This window comes from Zingiber officinale, chromosome 7A (assembly GCF_018446385.1).
Source record: "Zingiber officinale cultivar Zhangliang chromosome 7A, Zo_v1.1, whole genome shotgun sequence".
NCBI lineage: Eukaryota > Viridiplantae > Streptophyta > Magnoliopsida > Zingiberales > Zingiberaceae > Zingiber > Zingiber officinale.
This window is the reverse complement of record NC_055998.1, coordinates 57,609,587-57,634,736: the sequence shown is the minus strand read 5'-3', so window position 1 is coordinate 57,634,736 and position 25,150 is coordinate 57,609,587. Positions and strand designations below refer to the sequence as shown.

At 36.4% G+C, this 25,150-nt stretch overlaps 2 protein-coding genes across 6 annotated transcripts; one reads left to right on the top strand and one right to left on the bottom strand.

Annotated features, from left to right (window-relative positions):
• Positions 1-793: 793 nt before the first annotated feature.
• LOC122000131 lies at positions 794-20,279 on the bottom strand. Of its 2 annotated transcripts, none has more exons than XM_042554658.1 (8): positions 20,109-20,279; positions 19,808-19,860; positions 2,424-2,488; positions 2,247-2,341; positions 1,955-2,063; positions 1,754-1,767; positions 1,172-1,289; positions 794-1,100 (listed from the first exon to the last, which is right to left on the bottom strand). In XM_042554658.1, exons 1-8 carry the CDS (start codon positions 20,181-20,183, stop codon positions 1,045-1,047), a joined length of 585 nt encoding a protein of 194 aa, XP_042410592.1. In that variant the 5' UTR covers positions 20,184-20,279; the 3' UTR covers positions 794-1,044. The 2 variants fall into 2 exon arrangements, with proteins under 2 accessions (XP_042410592.1, XP_042410591.1); XM_042554657.1 differs by having other exon boundaries at positions 795-1,100; positions 1,188-1,289.
• Positions 20,280-20,507: 228 nt separating this feature from the next.
• LOC122001421 (peptidyl-prolyl cis-trans isomerase FKBP16-3, chloroplastic-like) lies at positions 20,508-24,923 on the top strand. 4 transcript variants are annotated; one of them, XR_006117358.1, is made up of 7 exons: positions 20,508-20,652; positions 21,350-21,606; positions 22,911-22,994; positions 23,309-23,422; positions 23,957-24,005; positions 24,232-24,306; positions 24,545-24,923. XR_006117358.1 is itself a non-coding variant. In XM_042556145.1 (6 exons), exons 1-5 carry the CDS (start codon positions 20,559-20,561, stop codon positions 24,249-24,251), a joined length of 504 nt encoding a protein of 167 aa, XP_042412079.1. In that variant the 5' UTR covers positions 20,508-20,558; the 3' UTR covers positions 24,252-24,306; positions 24,545-24,923. The 4 variants fall into 4 exon arrangements, 3 of the variants coding, with proteins under 3 accessions (XP_042412079.1, XP_042412080.1, XP_042412078.1); XM_042556145.1 differs by lacking the exon at positions 23,309-23,422; XM_042556146.1 differs by lacking the exons at positions 23,957-24,005; positions 24,232-24,306.
• The last annotated feature ends 227 nt before the right edge of the window (positions 24,924-25,150 follow it).

Here is a 25,150-nt window from a genome sequence, read left to right as displayed (position 1 = left end):
GTATAAAAATTTCTCTATATTCTTCTCCATTCGGGTCGGATGTCGGATTACCCATCGGATTCGAGTGAAATTGTCATCCCTAACTGTGATCCACCTATCGATGTTTTTCCTGATAAACACAATTCACTCCTAAAGATGACAATGGGTAGGATATAGGTAGGATTTTATATCCTCCGTACTCATCCCTATTATATCTATACTCATACTCATCTCCATACCCATCGGAGGTTCGAGTATCCATATCCTACCCATCATCCTATTACTACCTACCATTCTCATATTTCTTAAAAACAATAATTTAATGTACTTGTCTGCTCTTTCTTGTCTCACACTTCTTCGATTGGGTGAACATTTCTCGTGGAAAAGAAGATTAAATATGTGTTGATGACCAAATAAAGAAACAAACCAAATCTTTTTTTTCTAAGACGATAAGCAGGATAAAATTTTTTCTTTCCCAATAAAAAATATAAGACTTATATATATATGGGTAGGATTTTACCACATCCGTCTCTATACCCATATCTGAAATATCCATACCCGAACACTCATTTACTATAATCAGATATAAAAATTTCCTTCATATCATCTTCTATTCGGATCGGATGTCAAATTACCCATCAGATTCAAATAAAATTATCATCCCTATTCACTCCCCCCTTCTTCTCACATTAGAATTTCACATTTGATCTCTCTAGAATCAAACGCTCAAATTTGTATCCAACACAAATACAATCATATCTACATTATGTATTCATCAAATACTTGCACTTGAAGAAGAACATGACGTTCGAAGGGTTAGGAATAAATATAAGTTTCTGTATGAAAAAGTCCATCGGGACTTCTATGAAAACTGTACTTTAAAACATAGAAGATAGTAATAAACATCAAACAAACAATTTTCATTCCAACACACAAACAATGCTACACTAAATCCTTTACGCACAACTTAACTAGGAAGAGACTGAGGTGGCCATTTCAACATCAGAAATATCAATATCCACAACAGCATCAAAATTGAAGTCGTTACCAGGAGCAAAAGCTGCTTCAAGCTCCTCGGAGGTTTGGATTGTTTTGAACTGACTTTTCACCTTCAGGTTCTCCTAATTTGGGTCATAAAAGCTTTTGACAATTTCAGCAATGAAATGTGTCACAAGTTAAATGTAAAGAGTACCTAAAAAATGACATGCCTTCTTCACATAGTCTCCGATGGTTATACTAACAACTTCTTGTATACAGAATTTAGTTACTCGGTCTCGCCCAAGCATCTGTAACAGGAAGCTCTTTGGCACCTAGACCAAATTCAACTAGCAGATGTCATAAGATATTATTTAGAACACTAACTGTATAAACAAGTTTAGATCGAAGTAGATGATTAAGAAAAAGCAGTCACAGCATGACTATTGTGTCATTGCTCTTCAGATTCCTTCAAACTTTGGAACTAGAATAAGAACAATTACCAAGACACAAGCAAGTACCATATTTAGCTTAAACTGAACCTTCAATCCAAATTCCACTTCTTATGATTCCAAATTCTAAGATCGATCTACATAATTATAAGACTAAGAAGTTAGAAACCTATGTTTTGTGCTTAGAGCAAACATTATAAGTTTATGTCTCTGATGTAGGTCTTCTCTAATAGGGGCACAATCACAGTTTTTCCAAAAAGTCTAGCAAAATTAAAAATTAAAATGACACTTGTTAAATTAAAAATGGATATTTAAAAACAGTAGAAGCAGGTATAGGAAAAACTTACATTGGATGTCTTTCCTTGAATCATCCACCAAACATGCCAAAGAAAACATAGATATTTTTAATCACAGCTCGAGTGAGGAAGCAGGAAAGCTAGTGCATTAAGGTAGGGAACAGCCAGCCAAGCATATTTCGAACAAAAAAATAACACAAAAATATACTTTCAAAGATTAGTGCCAATAGCTTCGAGTTTGTGTAAACAAACCTCCTTTCTTTCTCCGAAATCCTGGGACTGGAGGTGCAGTACCAGCCAAGTTTGTCAATACAGCATCAAACGCTTTCTGCGTTTCCTCTCCTGTTAGATCCACTCTTAGCTGATACATAAAAAACTAATAATCTGTCAGAAGCAAGCAATCAACATATGATTTTACAAACAGATAACAAGTCAATCCTGTTTCCAGCAGATTTTGTGCATAACGCATAGATATGCAAAAGGTTGTGAGAGTGCCAACTATCCACAAACTGAATACATACATAGATCCAAGTCGTGAGCTCACATTAATCTTATCATTGTCCCGTGACTGGACAACTATTTTAATATCATCCAATCTCAAGTCATTCTTTGAAGTATTGGATATCGATGCTTCTAAACCTAAAATCACCAAAAAAATATTTTTAAGCAACTAAGATACCTAGAAAGATCAAATTTAGACTTAATGGAATTGGGAATTCACCTGGACCAACTGCATGTACAGACCATGGCCAATTCCTGGAGTCTCTACCATATGGAAACAAAAGTCTAAAAATAATGTATTAGTTAGTTGTAAGAACTTGAAAGAAGCAACAATTATATCGAAAGGAATGAATCTAGCAAAAAAATTAGATGTCCATACACCACACACTGTACAATATGCTACAAGCAGACGTGCCACTCATTTTATTGATAACATGTAAATCCTAGTAAAGAAACGAAAGTTATAATGACATATCAAAGTCAAAGACAGAGAAACATTTATCATACACATGAAGCAGAGGATATATAAAACTGAAAGATTGTTTGGCATATAATCCACTAGAAACTTAATTTTCCTAGGCTAGAAAACATTCACATATCCAAACAAAGGACAGTCTCAAATTCTCAACTAATTCTGAATTATCTTAAGTTGCAATAGCTAGATTATTGAGTAGCATGTTACAACTAGGGCCAAAATAATATGCGGAACAACTTGTACATTGAGCTTATTTGACCTTGATGATTGATTGATAGCCAAGGATGATGAGGTAATGGAAGTCAAATTGTCTAAAGTGAAATGAGAATCTAGGATGAAAATCATGTTAATAACTACATATTACAAACATTAATCCACTAACCACTAACTCCATATTAATACCATTTAACCGACTAACTCCATAATACAAACATTAACATCCACTAACACTTAATCATGGAACCCACTAACTCGTGACTCAACAATACTTTTACCGATTGATTTCTTCTTCTCTTTTAATATGCATCATCAATCCTAGTCTGCTTACTAGCTTGGTCTGGGAATGCCAGTGGATCAATATCGACAATATCAATTGCACGTCTTCATTCCATAGAAGGAAAAAACGACTAATACCACCTTATGTTGAAGGAATATGAACACTTGCACTCCTTCCTAATGTTGTTGTAGTAGTTGAGCCACTTCCATCGACACCAGAGCCACTTTTATGCTGTATATTTTGCTCATAGTCATATTGAGTTCGAGATGCACTGAGAGATGCTAAAAAGTCTTCATCATTTGGAACTTCATCACAACCTTCAAATTCATCATAGATTGGTTTTTTAGAACTTTGGCTATCAACAAGTTCACGTTGTTATTGTTGTTTATACTTTAATGCTTTTTTGCCATCAAGTTCCTCTTTCATTGCACGACAAACTTCTTGAAAAACTTTTGGACAATTAGAAACATCCGGATATTGTTTTAGGCGTGTGACTCCATCACCGCGTCCAATCATATCACAATGTAAACATTGCCAATAGAATCGATTTTCTAATTGACGTGTATGTCTCCAAGTTGATCATGAGATTGTTGTTTTGGTCATTACCTATGCATTATAAAAAATTAAGAAAAATACAATAATACACATTCCCAAATAATGATCATCATTTTATAACATCAAAAATGTATTTATTATTAGAATTTAATATATAATAATTATATAAATTAAATATTTATTCATTTAATTAATTTTTAATTTAAATAATATATATTTTAAATAGTAAAAAATAGAATAATAAAAATAAAAAATATATAAATATAATTTATTAGAATATTTTAAAATTTTTAAATGAAATTTAAAATAATATAAAATATGAAAATATAAATCTGAATTGTTATAATTTTTTAATAGAAATTAACTAAATTACTATATCAGGAAAAAAATATTGCTTGAGTTTTAGGGCTTTCGACAAGCCACATCGCGGAGGCTTCCAACAGCGCCCGGAAGGCCTCTAAAAGCTTCCGGCGGGCCAGAAGGCGTCGGGGAGGCTTCCAGCGCCGAGGGAGGTGCCCCGCGACGCTTCCAATGTCGTGGGAGGAGCCCCGCCTCGTGATGCCTCCGCCGACGCTTGCGAGCTGTTCGTGTGCCCGTGTACCAAGCATGGTCGGAGGCGTCACGGCCATTTGCGAACAAGGAAAATAATATTTGTCCGGAGCTACTCACCGCCGCCTCACTGCTGCTCGCAGCTGTTCGCCTCGCCTCGTAGTCGCTCGCCGCTACTTGCTTCTCAGTCGCTCGCCGCTGATCCATCGGTGCATGCCTCCCCTTCTCTCCTTTATACAAACGATCACGGTGACAGGAGAAATCGATTTGATTCCTCCTATCGTCTGTGGCATGATCGATTGATCACGACGGAAGGAATCGATTCGATTCCTTCTATCGTGCATGCGTGATGGCGAACTATGCACGCAATGGGTGCCTATTTCGGTTCGCCGAATGGTAAATACCGTGCATGTTAGGCGGCACGACACAGTATTTCACTCCTTGGCCATCAATATCACTTTGAATCTCCGTGAACCTTAGACATGTGGGTTATGGGCCAGCACACTTCCGTTTTGATACCACTATTAACAAAAAAAATGTACCAAGTTTTGTACAATCACATAATTAACAATAGGAGGAAACCAACAATATCAAAAAGGGAGGGGAACAAGGGAGATAAATTCTTCCTCCACTTTCATTGATGAGCAACCAACCCATCATAGGCTAATATACATAACTGAAAGTCGTATGAAGCATAGTCACTATTACACTAACTCCTAATCATAAAATATACACTAACCACTAACTCCAAAATACAAACATTAATCCGCTAACTTCTCATCCACTATTCACTAACTCCATAATAGAACCATTAAGACATTAACTCTATAATACAAACATCCTCTAACACTTAATCATGGAGCCCACTGACCCTCTAACTCATGACTCAACAATTCCATCCTTAAATTGATATTCTAGACATAATCATCAATTTAACAAGAGTTAAAACTTTCGCTAAACTTTCTCGTCGTGCCAACTATCTTTTGAACTTCTCATTTACTAAGTGTTTGGTCTATCTTGACCCACTTGGACATCCATGATGTACTCAACATTTGGTCAACTTTTACCTATAAGGACTTTCACTGCCAACATGAATTAGACTTCTCACGATTTCATTTGAAGCATTTCAAATTTCAAACAAAGTGCTTGAAGCTGCCTCTTATGCTTCATCTTTTGCACATATGCTAAAGCAACATCTTCTGCAAGTTTTGCAACTCTAGAAACCATAATCGTTTGGTATTCTTTAGAGCTTAAGAAGTTTTTAATGAGTATGCACCAATGGTCATAGTGACTATCAAAGTGTGGGATGACTTGTTGTATAAGACTTTTAAAAGTCATTAGTTTCACTTTGACTCCTCAAATCTTGGACTTGTAGGTTATGGGCGGGCCACACTTCCACTCTAATATCATTGTTAATAAAATAAATGTACAAAGTTTTGTATAATCACCCAATAACGATAGGAGGAAGTTGACAATATAGAAAAGGCAGGGGAGATAAATTCTTACATGAAACATAACTACTAACACATTAACTCCTAATTATGAAATATGCACTAACCACTAACTCCATAATACAAACATTAACCAACTAACTTCTCATCCACTAATCACTAACTCCATAATACAACCATTCACCCACTAACTCCATAATACAAGCATTAACACCCATTGACACTTAATAATGGAACCCACTAACTCAAGACTCGACAATCATCCCTTCTTAAATTGATGTTCCAAACATAACAATCAATCTAATAAGAGTTAAACATTAGTAAACTTGTTGTATCAACTAACTATTGGACTTCTCATCTGCCAAGTATATGGTCTACCTTGATCAACTAGGACATCTGTCACTAGCCTAACATCCGATGATCAATCTTGATCCATAAGGACTTTCACTACCAATAACAATTGGATTTCTCTCGATTTCATTTGAAGCATTTCAAACACCGAATGAAGTGCTTGAATTTGCTGCCTTGTAGCCATGTTGTAAGATCTTTTAATTTCAACTTCTTATGCTTTGTTTTTTGTGCATCTGTCAACACAATTGAAATTACTGCCTTGTAGCCATGTTGTAAGATCTTTTAATTTCAACTTCTTATGCTTTGTCTTTTGTGCATCTGTCAACACAACATCTTTTGCTAGTTCTGCTACTCTATAAACCATAATTGTCCTATATTATTTGGACTTTAAGAAGTTCTCCATGAGCATGCTCTAATGCTTATACTGTGAATTGAAGCATGGGATGGGTGGTTGCATAAAAATTATAGATTCATCATGCTCTCACTTTGATACCACTATTAATTAAACTGCACAAAGTTCTGTACAATCACACAAACAATAGGAGAAAGCCGAGAATACAAAGAAGACATAGGAGATAAATTCATGCTCCACTTTCTTTGAAGACTAATTAATAACGGAAAGTCATACAAAGCATAACCACTATCACACTAACTCCTAATCATGAGATACACACTAACCACTAACTTCATAATACAAATATTAACCCATTGGCTTCTCACCCACTAACCACCTAAATCCATAATATAAATATTAACCCATTGACTTCTCATCCACTAACCACTAACTTCGTAATGTTGGCGCAGAAAACACCAAATGATCGAATTTAAATTTTAATAATAGCGATTCAAAGTTAAGGATTATTGAAGTTCTAATAAGTCTGACTGAGTGTGTAGGAAAGTCCTAAGTATATTTAGGCAAGGTAAAAGTCCTAGTGAATACTAGACAAGTGGAAAGTCCTAGTTACGACTAGGTAAGGAAGTCTTGACTAGCAGAAGTCTTAGCAAGTCGACGATATCGAGTGAAAAATCCTACTGGTCGAGGACAATAGGTGAAAGTCTTGGAGGTCGCAGACATCAAGCAGAAGACTAGACAGGCCGGGGATCGAACGTCCAGCAAAAAGTCTCAAAGTCTTGGATGCTGAGGAAAAGTCCAAACGGTCTAGAGGACCAGTTTGGCATCAGGTAAACTCTCAAGGAGCATGTGAGGACGCGTTCCACGTAGAGGGAATAGTAAACGTTGGTTTGACCTAGGATTTCACTGAAATTCGAAAGTCAGGACCGGATAGTCCCAAGACTGTCAAATTCAAATATATTGTTTTGCTTGTTGTGCTAACCTTGTGTTTCAAGAAATCAAAGGATGAAAAAAGGGGGTCCAGGCGCTCGGACGTCTAGGCGCCCGCAGTTGGTCCAAGCGCCCAGGAAAAGGGAGAGCTAAGCAAGTGACTAACTGAGGTGGCGTTCACTGATTGGCCGGCACACGTCAGCACTCCAGGCGCCCGGACCGGTCTGAGCGCCTGGAGTTGGTTAAAATTTCAGAGATAAGCTTTCGCCAAGTTGCAGCCACGTTAGCACTCCAGGGCGCCCGGGGTGGTCTCTGCGCTCGAAATAGTGCTATATAAAGGGCCTCGATCAGCAGCATCGAATAACAATTTTCTAAGACTTCCGTTCTTGTGCGCTGCTCTGAAAAGCTCTTAACGACGCTCGAACGCTGCTCCAACAACTGGCGATCAAGTTACTCTAATTCTTTTTGTTGTTGGTAACTTTACTTTATAGTTCTTGTACTTCAATTCTTTAACCTTATTCGAATCTTTAGTGAATTGCCCAACAAAAGCGATCAACGATCGCGGGCCTTGGACCAGGAGTCATCACAGACTTCGAACCAAGTAAAAAACAACGTATTAGTGTTGTCTCTTGTGTTCATCTCTTAATTCTTTCTTTTCATTGCGTTTTCTTGATTAATTTACGAAAGACGTGAAAAAGCCAGAGCGCTATTCACCCTCCCCCTCTAGCGCTTTTCGATCCTATAATTGGTATCAGAGTGGGGCCGCTCTGAATCAGTACAATCATCATTCGAGCAAGTTTGTCTCTGAGTATTTTTTGAATTTTTTTGGAGTCAATCAGAATCGGTGCTATCATCCTTCCGATAAAAAACTTTTTAAATCAAGTGTTACGTTTCTTGAAGTTGGTGCAACACCACTCAAGTTCATTACTTTTCATACCGCATTACTAATCCAATACCAAGTCTTGGAACAAGTTTTCCTCATTTCTTTGTGTTCAAGATTTCGAATGGACCATCAAGAAGACTACAGTACCCATGGTTTAGAGTGTCGTGCTGAGACGATCGAAACAGGCGAAACATCTCTTTCCGCTCAGCAATCGGCACCGACACGACCAAGCACCAGACCCGCGATAGGTGCGACGTGTTGCGGGACCCCGTGGTCACAGCAGAGGGGTCGCTCGACCCTGTAACAGTAGCGGAGGGGTTGCATAACCCTTCCGCTATCGTCGCGGAGGCATCGTGTGACCCTGCGGTCACTATAGAGGGGTCGCACGACCAACATGGTCGCGCTGAAGGAGTCAAGTAATCCCCGTGGCCATGGCTGGTCATGCAACCCCGCGACGACGCCGAAGTCGTGCGGGCTTGCGAGTGGTGTCGGATTTCAGATTTTTTTTAATTAAACTTAAGTTAATTATTTTAATTAACTCCTAACTATGATGGAGATAATCTAAAGAGACTTTATTAAACATTAATAAAATTATCTAATTAATTTTATATTTTATTTATTTTAATTTAAAAATTATAATAAAATTTTTATTTATTTATTTATCTATTTTCATATCTTTTCCTTTTTAAAGATTATTTTTTATATTGTTTATTTTTAAAATATTTATGCTAAATATTTTAGTTTTAATTAATATGTTTTTCATTTAAAAAATATCGAAACTATATCGGTACAGCATGATATGGTACTGAAACCGTATCGTTCCGGTTCAAGATCGAAATCTTGGCACGAGTCGAAATCTGAAACGTTGACAGTACCACACGCCTGCCCCTCTTCTCCAATGAGGATTTTGGATACTGTAAGGGCCAGATGGAGTACCACCTCAAGACGCAAGTAGAGATGTAGATCATCATTCAAACCGGATTCACATTCCCCACCAAAGACTGAGTACTCATCCCCTGCGATAAGTGGGACATACCAACAAGGAAAAAGATGCCAAGACAACTCAGACTCTCCAAATGCGGCCTAACTAAAGAGGAGTTGAACCGAGTCGATCCATTCACAAGTGCAAAGGACCTATGGAAAAAACTAATCGAATTGCACGAGGGGACCTCTGATACAAAGGTAAGTAAACGCAACTTAATTTTAAATAAATTATGTAATATTAAAATGCAGGATGGTGAATCAACGAGCCAATTACACGTTTGGATCCAAGTCTACTCAACGGTCTCAACGCGATCAGACAAAAGGTGGAGAACCGCGACATTATAAAGTACACATTAAACGCTTTTCTAAGGAAAAATTTATGGGCATCGATGGTAGATGCCTACAAAGTATCCAAGAATCTTTCAAATATTAGACTAGATGAAATGTTTTCTAAATTCAAATTACATGAAGAGACTAATACACTTTCGGTCGAAAAAGCTATTGCTTTAGTTGTAGGTACAAGTAAAACAAAGGAATCAAAGAACAAGTACCAAACTGAACCCAAATCCGAAGGTGAATCAGATTCAAAAGACAATGATGAAATCACTGCCGAGCTCGTGAACCTGGTTCAAAAATTGTACAAAAAGAAAAAGGGTTTCACCAAACGAGAGATCAAGAAGGTGATCGAAACAAAGACGAAGCAATTGAGTCCAAATTCAAGCACGAAGGTGAGTCCAAATTCGAGCACGAAGGCCAAGTCAGAAGTCACATGTTATGGGTGCAACCAGAAGAGGCACTACAAGCCAAAATGTGGACAAGAAGCAAAGAAGAAGAAAAACTATGAAAGCAATGTGGTCTGATTCTTCTAACGAATCAGACGAGGAAGAACAAGCAGGTTTTCTGGCATTACCAGTACAAGCACAAGTAGTTAAAACCAAGTCCGAGATCGAATCCGAAGCTGAATCCAAAGCCGAGTTTGAGAGAAGGCACGGATTCGTATTCGGTTCAGACGATTCCAACTCTATTGTAAGTCTGTCATTAGTAAGATTGCACAATTTAATTTTTTACTTATCTAGAAAATTAGCCAAGTCCAATATCCAGGTCAAGTCACTCTAAAAGGAGGTCAAAGCCCTTAAGGAGGAGGCCAACCCAATTCCTTTAAACGAGCCAGCTTAAATTGGAACTTCAATTCAAGTCCAACAACTTGAGGAAGAAAATTCCAATTTAAGAACTCAAGTCAAAGAACTTAAGGACACATTAGAACAATTCACTTTGTATTCCAAGAACCTTAATCTGATTCTTAGAAACCAAAGAATTATACACAACCGATCCGGACTCAGATATAAAGTTAAACATGGATTCAGATCGTACTTATTTTTAGTAAATCAAACTAATAAAAATCTAGTCCAAGTATGGTCCTTAAGTCTAACTTGATTAATCAAGTTAGACTTAATCAATATTGGAGATCAAATCCATTACCTTGATAGACTTTATCGAGGCTATGATCCAAAGGAGCCAATAGAAAGATCATCTTTATTGTTAGATAGATTTACTTAATTGCTTGATTTACTGCTTTCCTTATATCTGCATAGATTAGGATGGTTAGATAAGAACTTAGGTTTGATCGACACTTGACTAGTAAGGATTTTCAAAAAAAAAGTTAAATATTCAATTTCTTTAAAAGGTTTTGTCTAGACGTGGTTGTTGCTTCGATACCCAAGAATGCCCCAAGAAAGTCCTGTGTCTCACCATAACTTGGAAGTTGATTATCAAAATGGATATTTAACCGATTAACTGTTAAACCTAAGTCTAACTCAAATGTAAATCAATCCTTAGATTTTAAGAAAACCTATAAGGTTCCCTTATTTAAAAATCTAGAATAGGTGAGATGTTAAGGCTTAATTTAATTTGTTTAAACCAACACAACCAACATAATTAATATATTCAACTTATTCAATCTAATTTAATTTTTCCAAATTACATTTATGCTTGGACTCTAGAGTTATACTCATGCTATTAACTTTACCTAATTTTTTATTTTTGCAATTTTTTCCTTGTTAAATAAAACAATTATTTAAGCACTTGTATCATCAAAATTTTTAGTTGTTTTCAACTAAGGCATTAATTGAGGGGGAGTTCTTTACATTTCTTTTGCAAATTATTTTTGATATATCTCAAAAGGGGAGAAAAAAATTAAAAGTTAAGTTGCTAGTTTTCTAAAGCTAAAATTTTTCAAAAAGAAAATAAGTGTTATTTTTCAGGAGGAGCTTAAAATTAAAAAAAAATTTTAGGGAATTTTAACTTTGAAAGCATGAACCTTTTCTAAGTTATGTTTCTATACTTAGAAATTTTAACTTTGAAAACAAAGGCAGTTGAAAATTATTACTTGTATAGGTCTTTAGTTATTCTTAACTAGCTCTTTGAATTATGTTGTCATAATAAAAATGGGAGAGATTGTTGGTGGAGGAAGCACCAGATGATCAAACCCAAGTTTTGATAATGGCAAAAGGTTCAAAATTAAGGATTATTATGGTTCTAATAAGTTTGACTGAGTGTGTAAAAACGTCCTAAGTGAGTTTAGGCAAGGTGAAAGTCTTAATGAATAACTAGGCAGGTGGAAAGCCTAGTTACGATTAGGCAAGGAAGTCCTGGTCCAAGGGACCAAAAAGAAGTCTTAGCAGGTCAAGGACATCGAGCGAAAAATCCTATTGGTCAAGGACAATAGGTGAAAGTCGTGGAGGTCGCGGACACCAGGCAGAAGACTGGACAGGTCGGGAATAAGACGTCCAATAGAAAGTTCTAAAGTCCCGGATACTGAGCAAAAGTCCAAATAGTCTGGAGGACCGGTTTGGCATCAAGTAAACTCTCCTGAGAGGAGGAGTAGGTGATGACGCGTTCCACATAGAGGGAACCGTAGACGTCGGTTCAACTTAGGGTTTCACAGAAATTTGAAAGTAAGAACTAGACAGCCCCAAGACTATCAAATTCAAGTATATTGTTTTTCTTGTTGTGCTAACCTTGTGTTTTAGGAAATCAAAGGCCAAAAAAGGGGGTCCAGGAGCCCGGACACAGTCCAAGCACCCGGATGTCTAGGCACCCGCAGTTGGTCCAAGCGCCCGGGAAAGGGGAGAGCCAAGCAGGTGACTAGCTGAGGTGACACTCACTAATTGGTCGGCACACGTCAGCACTCCAGGCGCCTAGATAGGTCCGGGTACCTGGAGTTGGATAAAATTTTAGAGATAAGCTTTTGCCGAGGTGCAGCCACGTCAGCACTCCAAGCGCCCGGAGTGGTCCAGGGGCTCAAAATAGTGCTATATAAAGGGTCTCAATTAGCATCAAATAGCAATTTTCTATGACTTCTGTTCTTGTGCGCTACTCCGAAAAGCTCTCAACGACGCTCAAACACTGCTCTAATAACTGACAATCAAGTTCTAATTCTCTTCGTTGTCAGTAACTTTACTTTATAGTTCTTGTAGTTCAATTTTGTAACCTTATTCAAATCCTTAGTGAATTGTCCAACGAAAGCGATCAACAATCGTGGGCCTTAGAGTAGGAGTCGTCATAGACTTCAAACCAAGTAAAAAAAACGTGTTAGTGTTGCCTTTTGTGTTCTTCTCTTAATTCTTTCTTTCCGCTGTGTTTTCTTGATTGATTTACAAAAAATATAAAAAAGCCACTATCTTCCACCACTAATTCAATTCAACTATTAACCCACTAACTCCATAAAACAAATATTAACATCCACTTAAAGTTAATCATGGAACCCGCTAACTCACTAAATCATGACTCAACAATCCCTCCCTTAAATTGATGTTCCAAACATAATAATCAATTTAATAAAAGTTAAAGTTTGGCTAAACTTCCTCATCGTATCAAATACCCTATTCAACTTCTCATCTACTAAGTGTCCGATCAATCTTTACCCTCTTAGACATCTATCACTTGCTTAATATTTAGTCAACATTGACAACTAAGGACTTTCTTGCCAACACCTACTAGACTTCTCCTCTATCTCCTCCGTCTTTTGCAATCTATCAATGCAACATCTTTTGCTCGTGTTGCTACTCCAAAAACCATAATCATTCGATATTCTTTAGACCTTAAGAAGTTTTAGATGAGCATGCACCAATGGTCATAGTGACTATTAAAGCATGGGAGGACTTGTTGTACAAAACTTTTGGAAGTCATCCGTTTCAATTTTACTCTCCTCAAACCCTAGGCTTATGGGTTATGGGCCCACCATGCTTCCACTCTGATATCATTATTAATAAAATAAATGAACAAAGTTTTGTACAATCATACAATAACAATAGTAGAAAGATGAAAATATAGAGAAGGTTAGGGAGATAAATTCTTGCTCAGCTTTCATTGATGATCAAACAACCTAAAATAGGCTAATATATAACTCAAAGTTATATGAAACATAACCACTAACACATTAACTCCTAACTGTGAAATATGCACTAACCACTAACTCCATAATACAAACATTAACCGACTAACTTCTCATCCACTAACCACTAACTTCGTAACACTACCATTCACCCACTAACTCTATAATACAAACATTATCACCCACTAACACTTAGCTAAGGAACCCACTAACTCATGACTCGACATTCCTCCCATCTTACATTAAAGTTCCAAACATAATAATCAATTTAATAAGAGTTAAACTTTGGTTAAATTTTGTCGTTGTGGTAATTACCTGTTGGACTACTCATTTGCCTAGTGTCTAGTCTATCTTAATCCACTTGGACACCTGCCTGACATTAAATCAATCCAATCTTGATTTGTGAGGACTTTCACTGCCAATACTAATTGGATTTCTCTTATTTCATTTGATGCATTTCAAACACCCAATGAAGTGCTTGAAGTTGTTGCATTTAGCCTATGGTGTAAGATCCTTTAATTTCAGTCTCTTATGCTCTGTCTTTTGTGCGATTATCAACACAACATCTGCTACCAATTCTGCTACTTTAGAAATCATAATTGTCCAAGATTCTTTAGACTTTAAGAAGTTCTCTATAAGCATGCACTAATAGGCATAGTGAGCATTGAAGAATGGGATAAGTGGTTGTACAAACTTTTGGAAGTCATCAGTTTCACTTTGATACTCCTTGAACCTTGGACCTATGGGTTATAGGCCCACCACGCTTCCACTTTGATATCACTATTAATAAAAATTGTACAAAGTTTTGTACAATCACATAATAACAGTAGGAGAAAATCGAGAATCTAGAGAAGATGTAGAGATAAATTCATGCTCCACTTTCTTTGAAGACTAATTCATAACTTAAAGTTATATGAAACATAACCACTAACACACTAACTCCTAGTCATGAAATATACACTAACTACTAACTCCATAATACAAATATTAATCCATTGACTTCTCATCCACTAACCACTAATTCTATAATACAACCATTGACTCACTAACTCCATAATACGAATATTAACCCATTGACTTCTCATCTACTAACCATTGACTCTATAAGACAACCATTAATTCACTAACCTCATAATACAAACATTAACATCCATTAACAGTTAATCATGGAAACCATTAACTCACTAAATCATGACTCAACAATTCCTCCCTTAAATTGATGTTCCAAATATAACAATCAGTTTGATAAAAGTTAACTTCCTCATCATGTCAACTACTTGTTGAACTTCTCAGCTATTCAGTGTCGATCTATCTTGACCCACTTGGACTTTTTTGCCAACACCCACTTGACTTCTCCACATTTCAACCTCTCATTCTCTGTCTTTTGCATATCTGTCAATGCAACATCCTTTGATAGTTTTGCTACTCTAGAAACCATAATCATATTATCTGGACCTTAACAAGTTTTCGATGAGCATGCACCAATGGTCAGAGTGACTATCGAAGTGTGGGATGACTTGTTGTACAAAACTTTTGAAAGTCTTCAGTTTCACTGACTCTCAAACCTTGGGTTTGTGGGTTTTGGGCCCCACCACACTTCCACTTGGATATCATTGTTAATAAAAATAAGTACAAAGTTTTGTACAATCATACAATAACAATAGGAGGAAGCTGAAAATATAGAGAAGGCAGGGAAGATAAATTCTTACTCCACTTTCATTGATGAACAACAACCTATAAATAGGATAATATATAACTGAAAGTTATATGGAATATAACCACTAATATATTAACTCTTAATTATGAAACATGCACTAACCACTAACTCTATAATATAAACATTAACCAACTAATTTCTCATCCACTAACCACTAACTCTGTAATAGAAACATTGACACTCACTGACACTTAATTATGGAGCCTACTAACTCATGACTCAACAATCCTTTCATATTAAACTGAAGTTACAAACATAATAATCTATTTAAAAAGAGTTAAACTTTGGTTAAATGTCCTCATTGTGGTAACTACTTGTTGGAATTATCATCTGTCAAGTGTCCGATCTACCTTTATCCATTTGAAAATTTGTCACTTATCTCATATCCAATCAATCTTGATTTGTAAGGACTTTCACTGCCAATTTTGATTGGACTTCTCATTTCATTTGAAGCATTTCTATTGTCAAATGAAGTGCTTGAAGTTGCCAGTTTGTAGCCCATGTTGTAAGATCCTTTAATTTCAGTCTCTTATGCTTTATCTTTTGTGCATCTGTCAACAAAACATCTTCTGCTAGTTCTGCTACTTTAGAAACCATAACCGTTCAATATTCTTTAGCCTTTTAAAAGTTCCCCATGATGCTCTAATAGTCTAGTGATTATCGAAGCATAGGATGGGTGGTTGTACAAAACTTTTGGAAGCCATCAATTTCACTTTGACACTCCTCTAACCTTGGAGTTATGGGTTATTGGCCCACCACGCTTCCACTTTAATACCATTGTTAATAAAAATTGTACAAAGTTTTGTACAATCACACAATAACAATAGGAGAAAGCTGAGAATATAGAGAAGACAAGGGAGATAAATCATGCTCCACTTTCTTTGAAGACTAATTCATCGTCATGTCAACTACCTATTGAGCTTCTCATCTACCGAGTGTTCGGTCTACCTTGACACATTTGGACATCCATCACCCGCTTGATCTAGTTATCCTTGACCTATAAGGACTTTCATTATCAACACCGATTAGACTTCTCCTGATTTCATTTGAAGTATTTCAAATGTCGAATGAAGTGCTTTAAGTTACTGCCTTTTAGCCCATGTTGTAAGATCCTTAACTTTAGTCTCTTATACTTTGTCTTTTGCACATCTATCAATACAACATCTTCGGCTAGTTTTGTTACTCTAGAAACCATAATTGTCTAATATTCTTTGGACCTTAAGAAGTTCTCTAGCATGCTCCAATGGTCATAGTGAGTATCAAAACGTGGGATAGGTGGTTGTGCAAAACTTTTGGAAGCCATCAATTTTACTTTGACTCTCTTCGAACCTTGGACCTGTGGGTTATAGGCCCTCCATGCTTCCACTTTGATATCGCTTTTAATAAAAATTGTACAAAGTTTTCTACAATCACACAACATCAATAGGAGGAAGCCAAGAATATAAAGAAGACTTGGGAGATAAATTCTTATTGCACTTTCATTAAAGGCTAATTCATAACTAAAAGTCATATGAAACATAAGCACTAACACACTAACTCCTAATCATGAAATATGCACTAACCACTAACTCCATAATAAGAATATTGACCCACTAATTTCTCATCCACTAACAACTAACTCCATAATAAATTATTAACCCACTAACTTTATAATACAAACATTTGTTAGATTTTGAGAGATGTTATAAGGTAATCGCCTTACGGTTTTTACTAAATATATATTACTATTTGAGTGCATATTATATGTTTGATTGTTTTAAACTCATTTACTGAATGTCCGCAATACAATTCATAGCATGAGAGAAATTGTGATTGGATCACAACTAGTAATTATCTCTACATGTGCAATTATGAACATATTGGAATTGCCCTAGTCGTCGAATTGATGCATTCGGACATCATCAATTCTGTAAAACTAGCACGGGTTATACTCCTTGGTTCGCCAAGCAGTTATTTTCTCACTGGCTGGAGACATTACGATGTCGAGAGTTAAACGTGGATGCTGGTTATGGTAACTAGTTCATTGGAGTGACTCACTGTAAGACTTCATATGGTTATCTATATATATGGATATGTCTATGAAGCTCTTACTGCAACTCGAGTGCCACTTTCCTTCGACTTAAGGTATACAAGTCATTTTGGTAGACTTATACTTTGACATCTTAAGTAAGCACCTCATTAAGGTGTCGACCCGGGATGATTGGATATAAGTCGAAATGCCTAAAAATGTTTAAATAGCCCACAGAGGATTCACCGCTTCTTGCGAGGAGACGTATACCTTATGGTCATTCGTTAGGATTATTACTCAAAGTCTTTGGTCAAAGCATCGCATGTTAACAGTGCGAGACTCTTAGACACATGTACAAGTAATTTGAATCCGTAAAATGAGGAAGTATTACTTGGGTTAGGTGTGACATAGTCAGTCTAGTAGGGACAGACACATAGACGATGTCATGAACCAAGTGGATATAAGACAAGTGAAAGAAACAAGGCATGACTCACTGTAACTGTTGAAGGGTTTAGAATTAGTTCTAAGATCAACCATGATTTTTTGGCTAATTTAGAATCATGATGTACTACTAAGTGTCACTCATGATTGTTCTATAATTAAGTAGTTAATTATGGACAGCCAAGATAAACCGGGAACCTATTGGGTCACACGCACTAACGAGTCTCTAAAAGACGTAAAACAAGTTAAATAATAGGATTCTTAGATCAAGAAATAAATATTTGGTTGGACTATAAATAAGACAAATTTGGAAATATTTGTCATAATGGAAGCGCGGATGGATTACATCTCTTATGGTAGAGTTGAACCATATTTAGTTTAATCATGAATTAGTCATGAGCCAACTTAGTTTAGTTGTAAACCAAAGCAAGGGGTTAATAGGCTAATTTTTGGTTAAGGGATAATGGGTTGGATTTGGGCTTTCTAATCCAACTCATTAAAGAGGATTATATATAGATGTAATTAGGAGAGAATTAGATACAAGTTTCATTATCCTTCTTCTTGTTGTCTTGACCACCACAAGGGAGAGAACTCTCCCTTGTGTGCTTCTCTTTTTCTTCCTCTTAATCTCTCTTCTTCGCTCGTGGCTAGTAACTTCCGAAGGAGAGGCTTGTACTCAAGGAGTTGTCTTAAGGAGCTCGACGTGGATACGAATAGAGGCGAGGTTCGACAACGTCACTACGGTTGATATCCTTCTCGTTATAGGTCATCTGTAAGGTATACCTAGCGTAAATTTACTTCCCATAAAATTTTAATTATGCGATTATGTTTGGCATGTTGTATCCTTGTATGCGTGTAGTGTGTGTGATGTAATAATTAGGAATTATTATTGTTTTATTTTCCACTGCGCATGTTTACAAAACGTGTTCTAACACGCACCCGCATTGGGCATATCCCAACAACATTAACATCCACTAATAGTTAATCATTAAACCCACTAACCCACTAAATTATGACTAAGCAATCCCTCTCTTAAATTGATGCTCTAAACATAACAATCAGTTTAACAAGAGTTAAACTTTGGCTAAACTTCCTTGTCATATCAACAACCAGTTGAACTTCTCATCTACCAAGTATCTAGTCTACTTTGACCAATTTGTAAATCCATCACCCGCCTGATTCAGTCATCTTTGACGTGTAGAGACTTTCACAGTCGACACCGATTAGACTTCTCCTTCATTCGAAGCATTTTAAATGTCGAATGAAGTACTTGAAGTTATTGTCTTTTCGTCCATGTTATTAGATCCTTAATTTAGTCTTTTATGCTCTGTCTTTTGCTACATTAGAAACCATAACTGTCTAATTTTTTTTTGGACCTTAAGAAATTCTTGAGCATGCTCCAATGGTCATAGTGAGTATCGAAGCATGGAATGGTGGTTGTTTAAACTTTTGAAGGCATCAGTTTTACTTTAACTCTCCTCGAACCATGAACCTATGGGTTATAAGCCCACCACACTTCCACTTTGACACCACTGTTACAAAGTTTTGTACAATCACAACAACAATAGGAGGAAGCCGAGAATCTAGAGAAGGCATGGGAGATAAATTCTTGCTCCTCTTTCATTAAAGGCTAATTCATAATTTAAAGTCATATGGAACATGACCACTAACACACTAACCCCTAATCATGAAATATGCACTAACCACTAACTACATAATACAAATATTAACCCACTAACTTCTCATCCACTAAGCACTAACTCCATAATAGGACCATTAACACCCACTAACATATAATCGTGGAACTCACTAACCCTCTAAACATTGAAATCTGAGATATCTTTAATTCTTTATCACATCCATTCATGTGTCCAAGAACAGATAGTTAGTCCAATGAAGATTAAAACAACAATGGTTCAACTCAAGATGTGAATCCAGCTCTTTCATTTCTCCCAACACCACAAAAAGGGAACAAAATGAAATCTTGAAAACATTAACAGGAAAAAAAAGGTAGTTTACCTTTGACTTTGCCACGCATTACACACCGCAACACTCTCAAAAGTTCTACTTACCTGCACAATCGATCAAGTTTAGGATCAACATCAAACGCAGCAATTAACACATTCCACACTACATGCATTCTAACAGACAGCCAGCAAATAACAAGGATAATCTGACTTAAAAAATCAACCATTTGACCTCTCATTTAAATTTATCACTAAGTTCAACAAAACAGGAAACAAAATACACTTGGGGTTCATATCCTTCCGTAAAAGCACAATCTTTTTTTTTCATATCCAACAAAGAAAAAAACGCATACTTGATGAAACAGGGACTGAGTTATCTGAAGCGGGAGCTTAGGACCGACTGCGATGGTAGTCATTAACGCCATCATTCCTCCTAAACTTTCTCAAAAATAAAACAATATAATATAATAGAGCCCTATTCTTTGCTTCTCTTATCTACTGTTATAAAAAAGAAGCGGTGGGCGCATGCGCTAAATCGACAAGAATGCCCACCCCCCCCCCCCCAATTTTAATATCGTCTCTGAAACAGTAGATTTTAAGATACTCGCTAATATTTATGAACTGCGGCAAAATTAAAATAAATAGAAAATATGGAGTAAAATAGAATCTTCCCAAGGAGTAAACAAAACGAAACGGTGGAACTTCTGTTAAATCCGGCCCAGTTGACAAAACCCGGACGATTTGCCCGGTTTAAGTCATCTTGAGACCGGTTTAAATCGGGCCCCCGAAGAAGATATTATTATATGGCTCACGCTCTATCATCCGCCCTCCCAGTGCTTCGATCTTCCTGTTCCACATCCATGGCCGCTTCCTCCTCAGCTCTGCTTCTTCCCTCAGGTCACTTCCAATACATCCCTTCTTTATCAAACTCAGGCACAAACAAATCGTCGTTCCGTCTGTTTGCGCGACTTTCCCTAGAATTTGTCGTCCACAATTGCGTTTTAGAAACTAAATGCTCTAGCTTGCTCGTCATTCCAGATGAGTGTTTGATGTCGTGTGATATCCTTTGACTTATAAGATGCATCTTTGATGATCGTGCAAGTATGTTGTATATCGCCTTTTGTTTTCGTGTTGCTTATAGGCAAAAAAAATCAGCACTTTACTGTGTTTTTGGTTGTTTTTCTGAGTTGTTCATATTTTCCTTTTGAATTGGATGGTGTATTACACTATTAAGACATATACGGCTGGTTAAGGTTTTCTCCGATCTCCTTTTGACATTTAGTGGGCTTGAGTACAAAGTTTGTTTGGTGAGTGGCGTGCCAATTGGTTTTTGACTGTTTTGACCTGAAAAAGAAAGCATGTTGATTGTATTCTACTTCATAGTTTACCATCATCCTTTAGCTTCCATTTGTGCAAGACTGGAAAAAAATAGTTTTAACTTTTAAAGAATGAGTTTTGGAGATAGATTGGACTTGATACAATGTAGATAATTGGCACGCTGTGACATTTTCTTAATCTTTAGGTTTCCCTTTTATTTATATGAAATTACAGATTCTGAATTTTTTTTCTTTAATTGTGTGCAATATTTGTGTAGGTCCATGCCTTTTCAAGAGATTGTGGTGTAATCTTCATATTAAACCTCCTAAAGTTCATTGCTTAGATTTGGACCTCGGACAGAGAATAAGAATGGAAATGAATGAGGATATTACCTTGTCACGGCGGAGTGCAATTGGGTCAATGTTTGCTTTGACTACTTTTGGATTAATCAGTGCAAACTCCTACGGAGCTGGATTGCCTGGGGAGGAAAAGCCAAGATTGTGTGATGATGAATGTGAAAAGGAGCTTGAAAATGTATGGTGAGGTTGCATATCCATATGTACAAATTTTGATTCAAAAAACAATATGTCATCATCATCATGTTTCTGTATACTCATCTTAATTTGCAACTGAGTCATTAATAGACGAATATGAAACTCATATATGGTATTTTGCTGTGGATACTTTGCTTTTTTTTTTTAAAGTTATTCATTTGGACATATTAATTTATAATAAACATTTCAATCAAGGGTTTGATGTTGGATGGTAGTTATGTTCTGTTCTATCATGAATGTCAGCATATCACGGTTGATATTGACAACTTGAACCTGCAATATCTATGAAAGAAACTGAAAGGTGTACTTCTTTGACAGGCCACCTTTTATGTTTCTTTCAAATTAGCCCTTCATTTTTTAAATTAAACGCAGCAGGAGGTACAATCTAAAAGAGGATTCATCTGAATAGAGGATCCATATAGTTGAGCTCACTTAGTGGGATAAACACTTGGTTATTGTTGTTGTTATTGTCATAGGAGGTAATAGTAATCAAGCATTGCAAAATGTTAATCGTAAAATAATAGATGCTACTACAGTTTCCAAATTCATACAAAATAACCTCACAAGGGCTTCATCACTCAAAACTCTCTTCTAGATAAGAATCCATTTGTGTATCTGAACTTTGAAAGTTAATTTTTCATAATATTGTCCTACACCACATGGCAAGATTTTAGATGTTTTGTGGAGAATTAACTTCTGATGGTATCTTCGCCTCGATTTCTCCTTGTTCTAACATTTTCCTAAATTATATGCCAAGGAGATCTTGGTTTATCTCCTAATTATTTAAAAACTCCAAAAAACTAAAACGCACACAATGTATCCGTTGCATTTATCTCTTTTTTAGCTCTGTTATAACAAAACAATCTCATCGTGTTATTCTGTTTCTAACAACTTTTGCAACAAGAATGTAGGAATAAATAATTCCTTAACTTTGACCCAGATGGTATTTATTCATCCTTTCACTGCCAATTGTAATATTATCTTTGTTCAGCTTCAGTATCCCTTATTTGGCCCTAGATATATCATCCCTCTTTAGATTCCAAATTCCAATTTGCCATACTTAGCTCCAGATACTATGCATGTATCTATCTTCACCTTTTTTCAGTATATAAACATGGAGATCTTGCTTTACATGAAAGTGCAAGGTACTAATTAAACAGCTAGACAATGCCATTGTTTGTACTCCCTCAACAAAACTTTGAACTATTGTCAGAGTCGGATTGTAACAATGAAGAACAATCTGGAGTTATTGACTCTCCTTTTTTGACTACGATTTTTGTTCAGGTACCTATGGTGACTACAGAATCTGGTCTTCAATACAAGGATATCAAAATTGGTGAAGGTCCGAGCCCACCCATTGGTTTTCAGGTGGTTTTCCTTTTGAGCTTTAAGTATTTTATTTAGTAGCTCTGTACTTTTGTATGTGTACCCTAGAAAAAGTGGGCGCTTTAATTTGATATTTGATTACTTGCTCAATTCTGTTATGGCAATGATTCTTCATAATAGAAAAGAATGTTCTCACAGATTTGTGAGAATTGAAGATTTTTCTCATACTATGATGGAATTTCTTTTAAGCTTTTTCTAATATTCATATTTGGTCATTTACATTTCAACACTTGGACCTTTAGTTGTTGTCTTTGAAATAGAGTTATAATTCTTTATATCTACTTGTTTTGGATCAGTAACTCAATAAAGAGATGATGAAATTAGGCCAGACCTTATTTTCATGGCTCCTTGTTCGCAAGACAAATGCTTAGGGAGCTAATATGTTAGTTGGCAAAGAGGAGAAACATCTGGTAAACAATTGCAACCATTGCAGATCAGATTCTATTCATAATTAAAGTTGACTTAATTTTAGTGCTAGATTAGGTCCTCAGGACTGCATACCCCACCCTTCTATAACCAAACTATCTCTGGCTGCCACCTCCGATATGCCACTATACTCTAGTCTGCCTAATGTTGTTTCTACCTGAATGTCTGGGAGTAAAACTGAAATGTTCCTACCCTGTCAACTCCCCAATCTGTTGCTTCCTCTAGTGTGCTCAATGTTGTTTGTAGCTGAATGTGTGGGGGATAAGTCACTGCAATCCTTCACAGAGATTGACAGAAGTTCTGTAATCTTTTTCTAACCAAAGTGAATAAGAAACTATGTATTACCAAAGTGATTTCCTGCAAACAACATGTGGATGCAACCTCTGAAATATCTGTAAAGTTCTTATTTGTAGTTGTTTTCTTCTAACTTTTGGTAAATCTTAGATATGGTCATTCTGAGATTGTGGCCGAGTAGGTTTTTTGATGGGCTCTGAGTCTCTTCCATTCTTTTGTTCCAGCTCCTTGGAGAAAGGCATACCCTATATTTTCCGTGTGGGAGCTGGACAGGTAAGAACAAATGTACACACTTGAAATATGTACCTGTAAGGTTTATTAACATAAGATCTCGCTGAAAGTGAACTGGAACCAATCTGTTAGAGAAGTTTTCTCCTTGAGAGTCTATCTCAAGATGCTATACACATTCATTTTTGTGCTTGCCTGACACATTCAAACACATAACCTTGCAAGTTCTCACGTTTGTTACTTCTGTTTCTCTTTAAATTTGCCAAATTAGGTGATCAAGGGACTCGATGAAGGAATATTGGGAATGAAAGTTGGAGGAAAACGTCGACTTTATATTCCGGGGCCTGTAAGTGAGCTGTGTAGTTCAGTTCCAAAAATCTAGTAGTATTTCTATAAAATCAAATTTTCTTTGCTAATTTCCTCCTTATTCTTCATCAGTTGAGAATTTAGCAGACGTGTCTTTGTTCACCTATAAGACTACTTGTGATAGCACTGGTTTCAAGCAACAAAAAAAAAAAATTAATAAAACAACTCAGCCACACAATTCATAGTTGGTTACTTAACTGTCATGATGTTCTTCGCAGTTAGCATTCCCCAAGGGCCTAAATTCAGCACCAGGAAGGCCAAGAGTAGCTCCCAGCAGTCCTGTAATTTTCGATGTCATTTTGGAGTATGTTCCAGGCCTAGACAATGAGTAAACATTGTGCTTCCAGTTCGATCCACTTGTTCAGAGGAGTTAAAGAAATGAGCTTGGAGAGCTTAAATTTTTTTAATCTGTAAGTTATATAAAGATATAAAATATGTGGGAATGTTTCTTTCTCATTTAAATATCCTACAATTCTTCATCTTTTTATTCAGATTGAATTCTGATTTATTCTTTGTAACTAGTTAAAATTTATGATGTATCCCCCAAATTTAAGCTTTGGCTACTACAAATTTTCATGCAGCTTTATTAATCATAAAGGCCTGTGTATTATAAAACAATAGTGTCATGAGTTATAGAGTAGCAAAATGAAGCCTCTCATTAAGTATCGATATCTCTGCCAATTGATAGAGAATGGCCACACTGATCCAAAAATGAAGCTCGACTTCAAGAAAATTGAAGGATTTGTTCTTCATCGTGACACTACTTTTTTTTCCCAAAAACCATAGCAGCAGGAAGCATAGGAGCTCTCCGAAAAGAATATCAA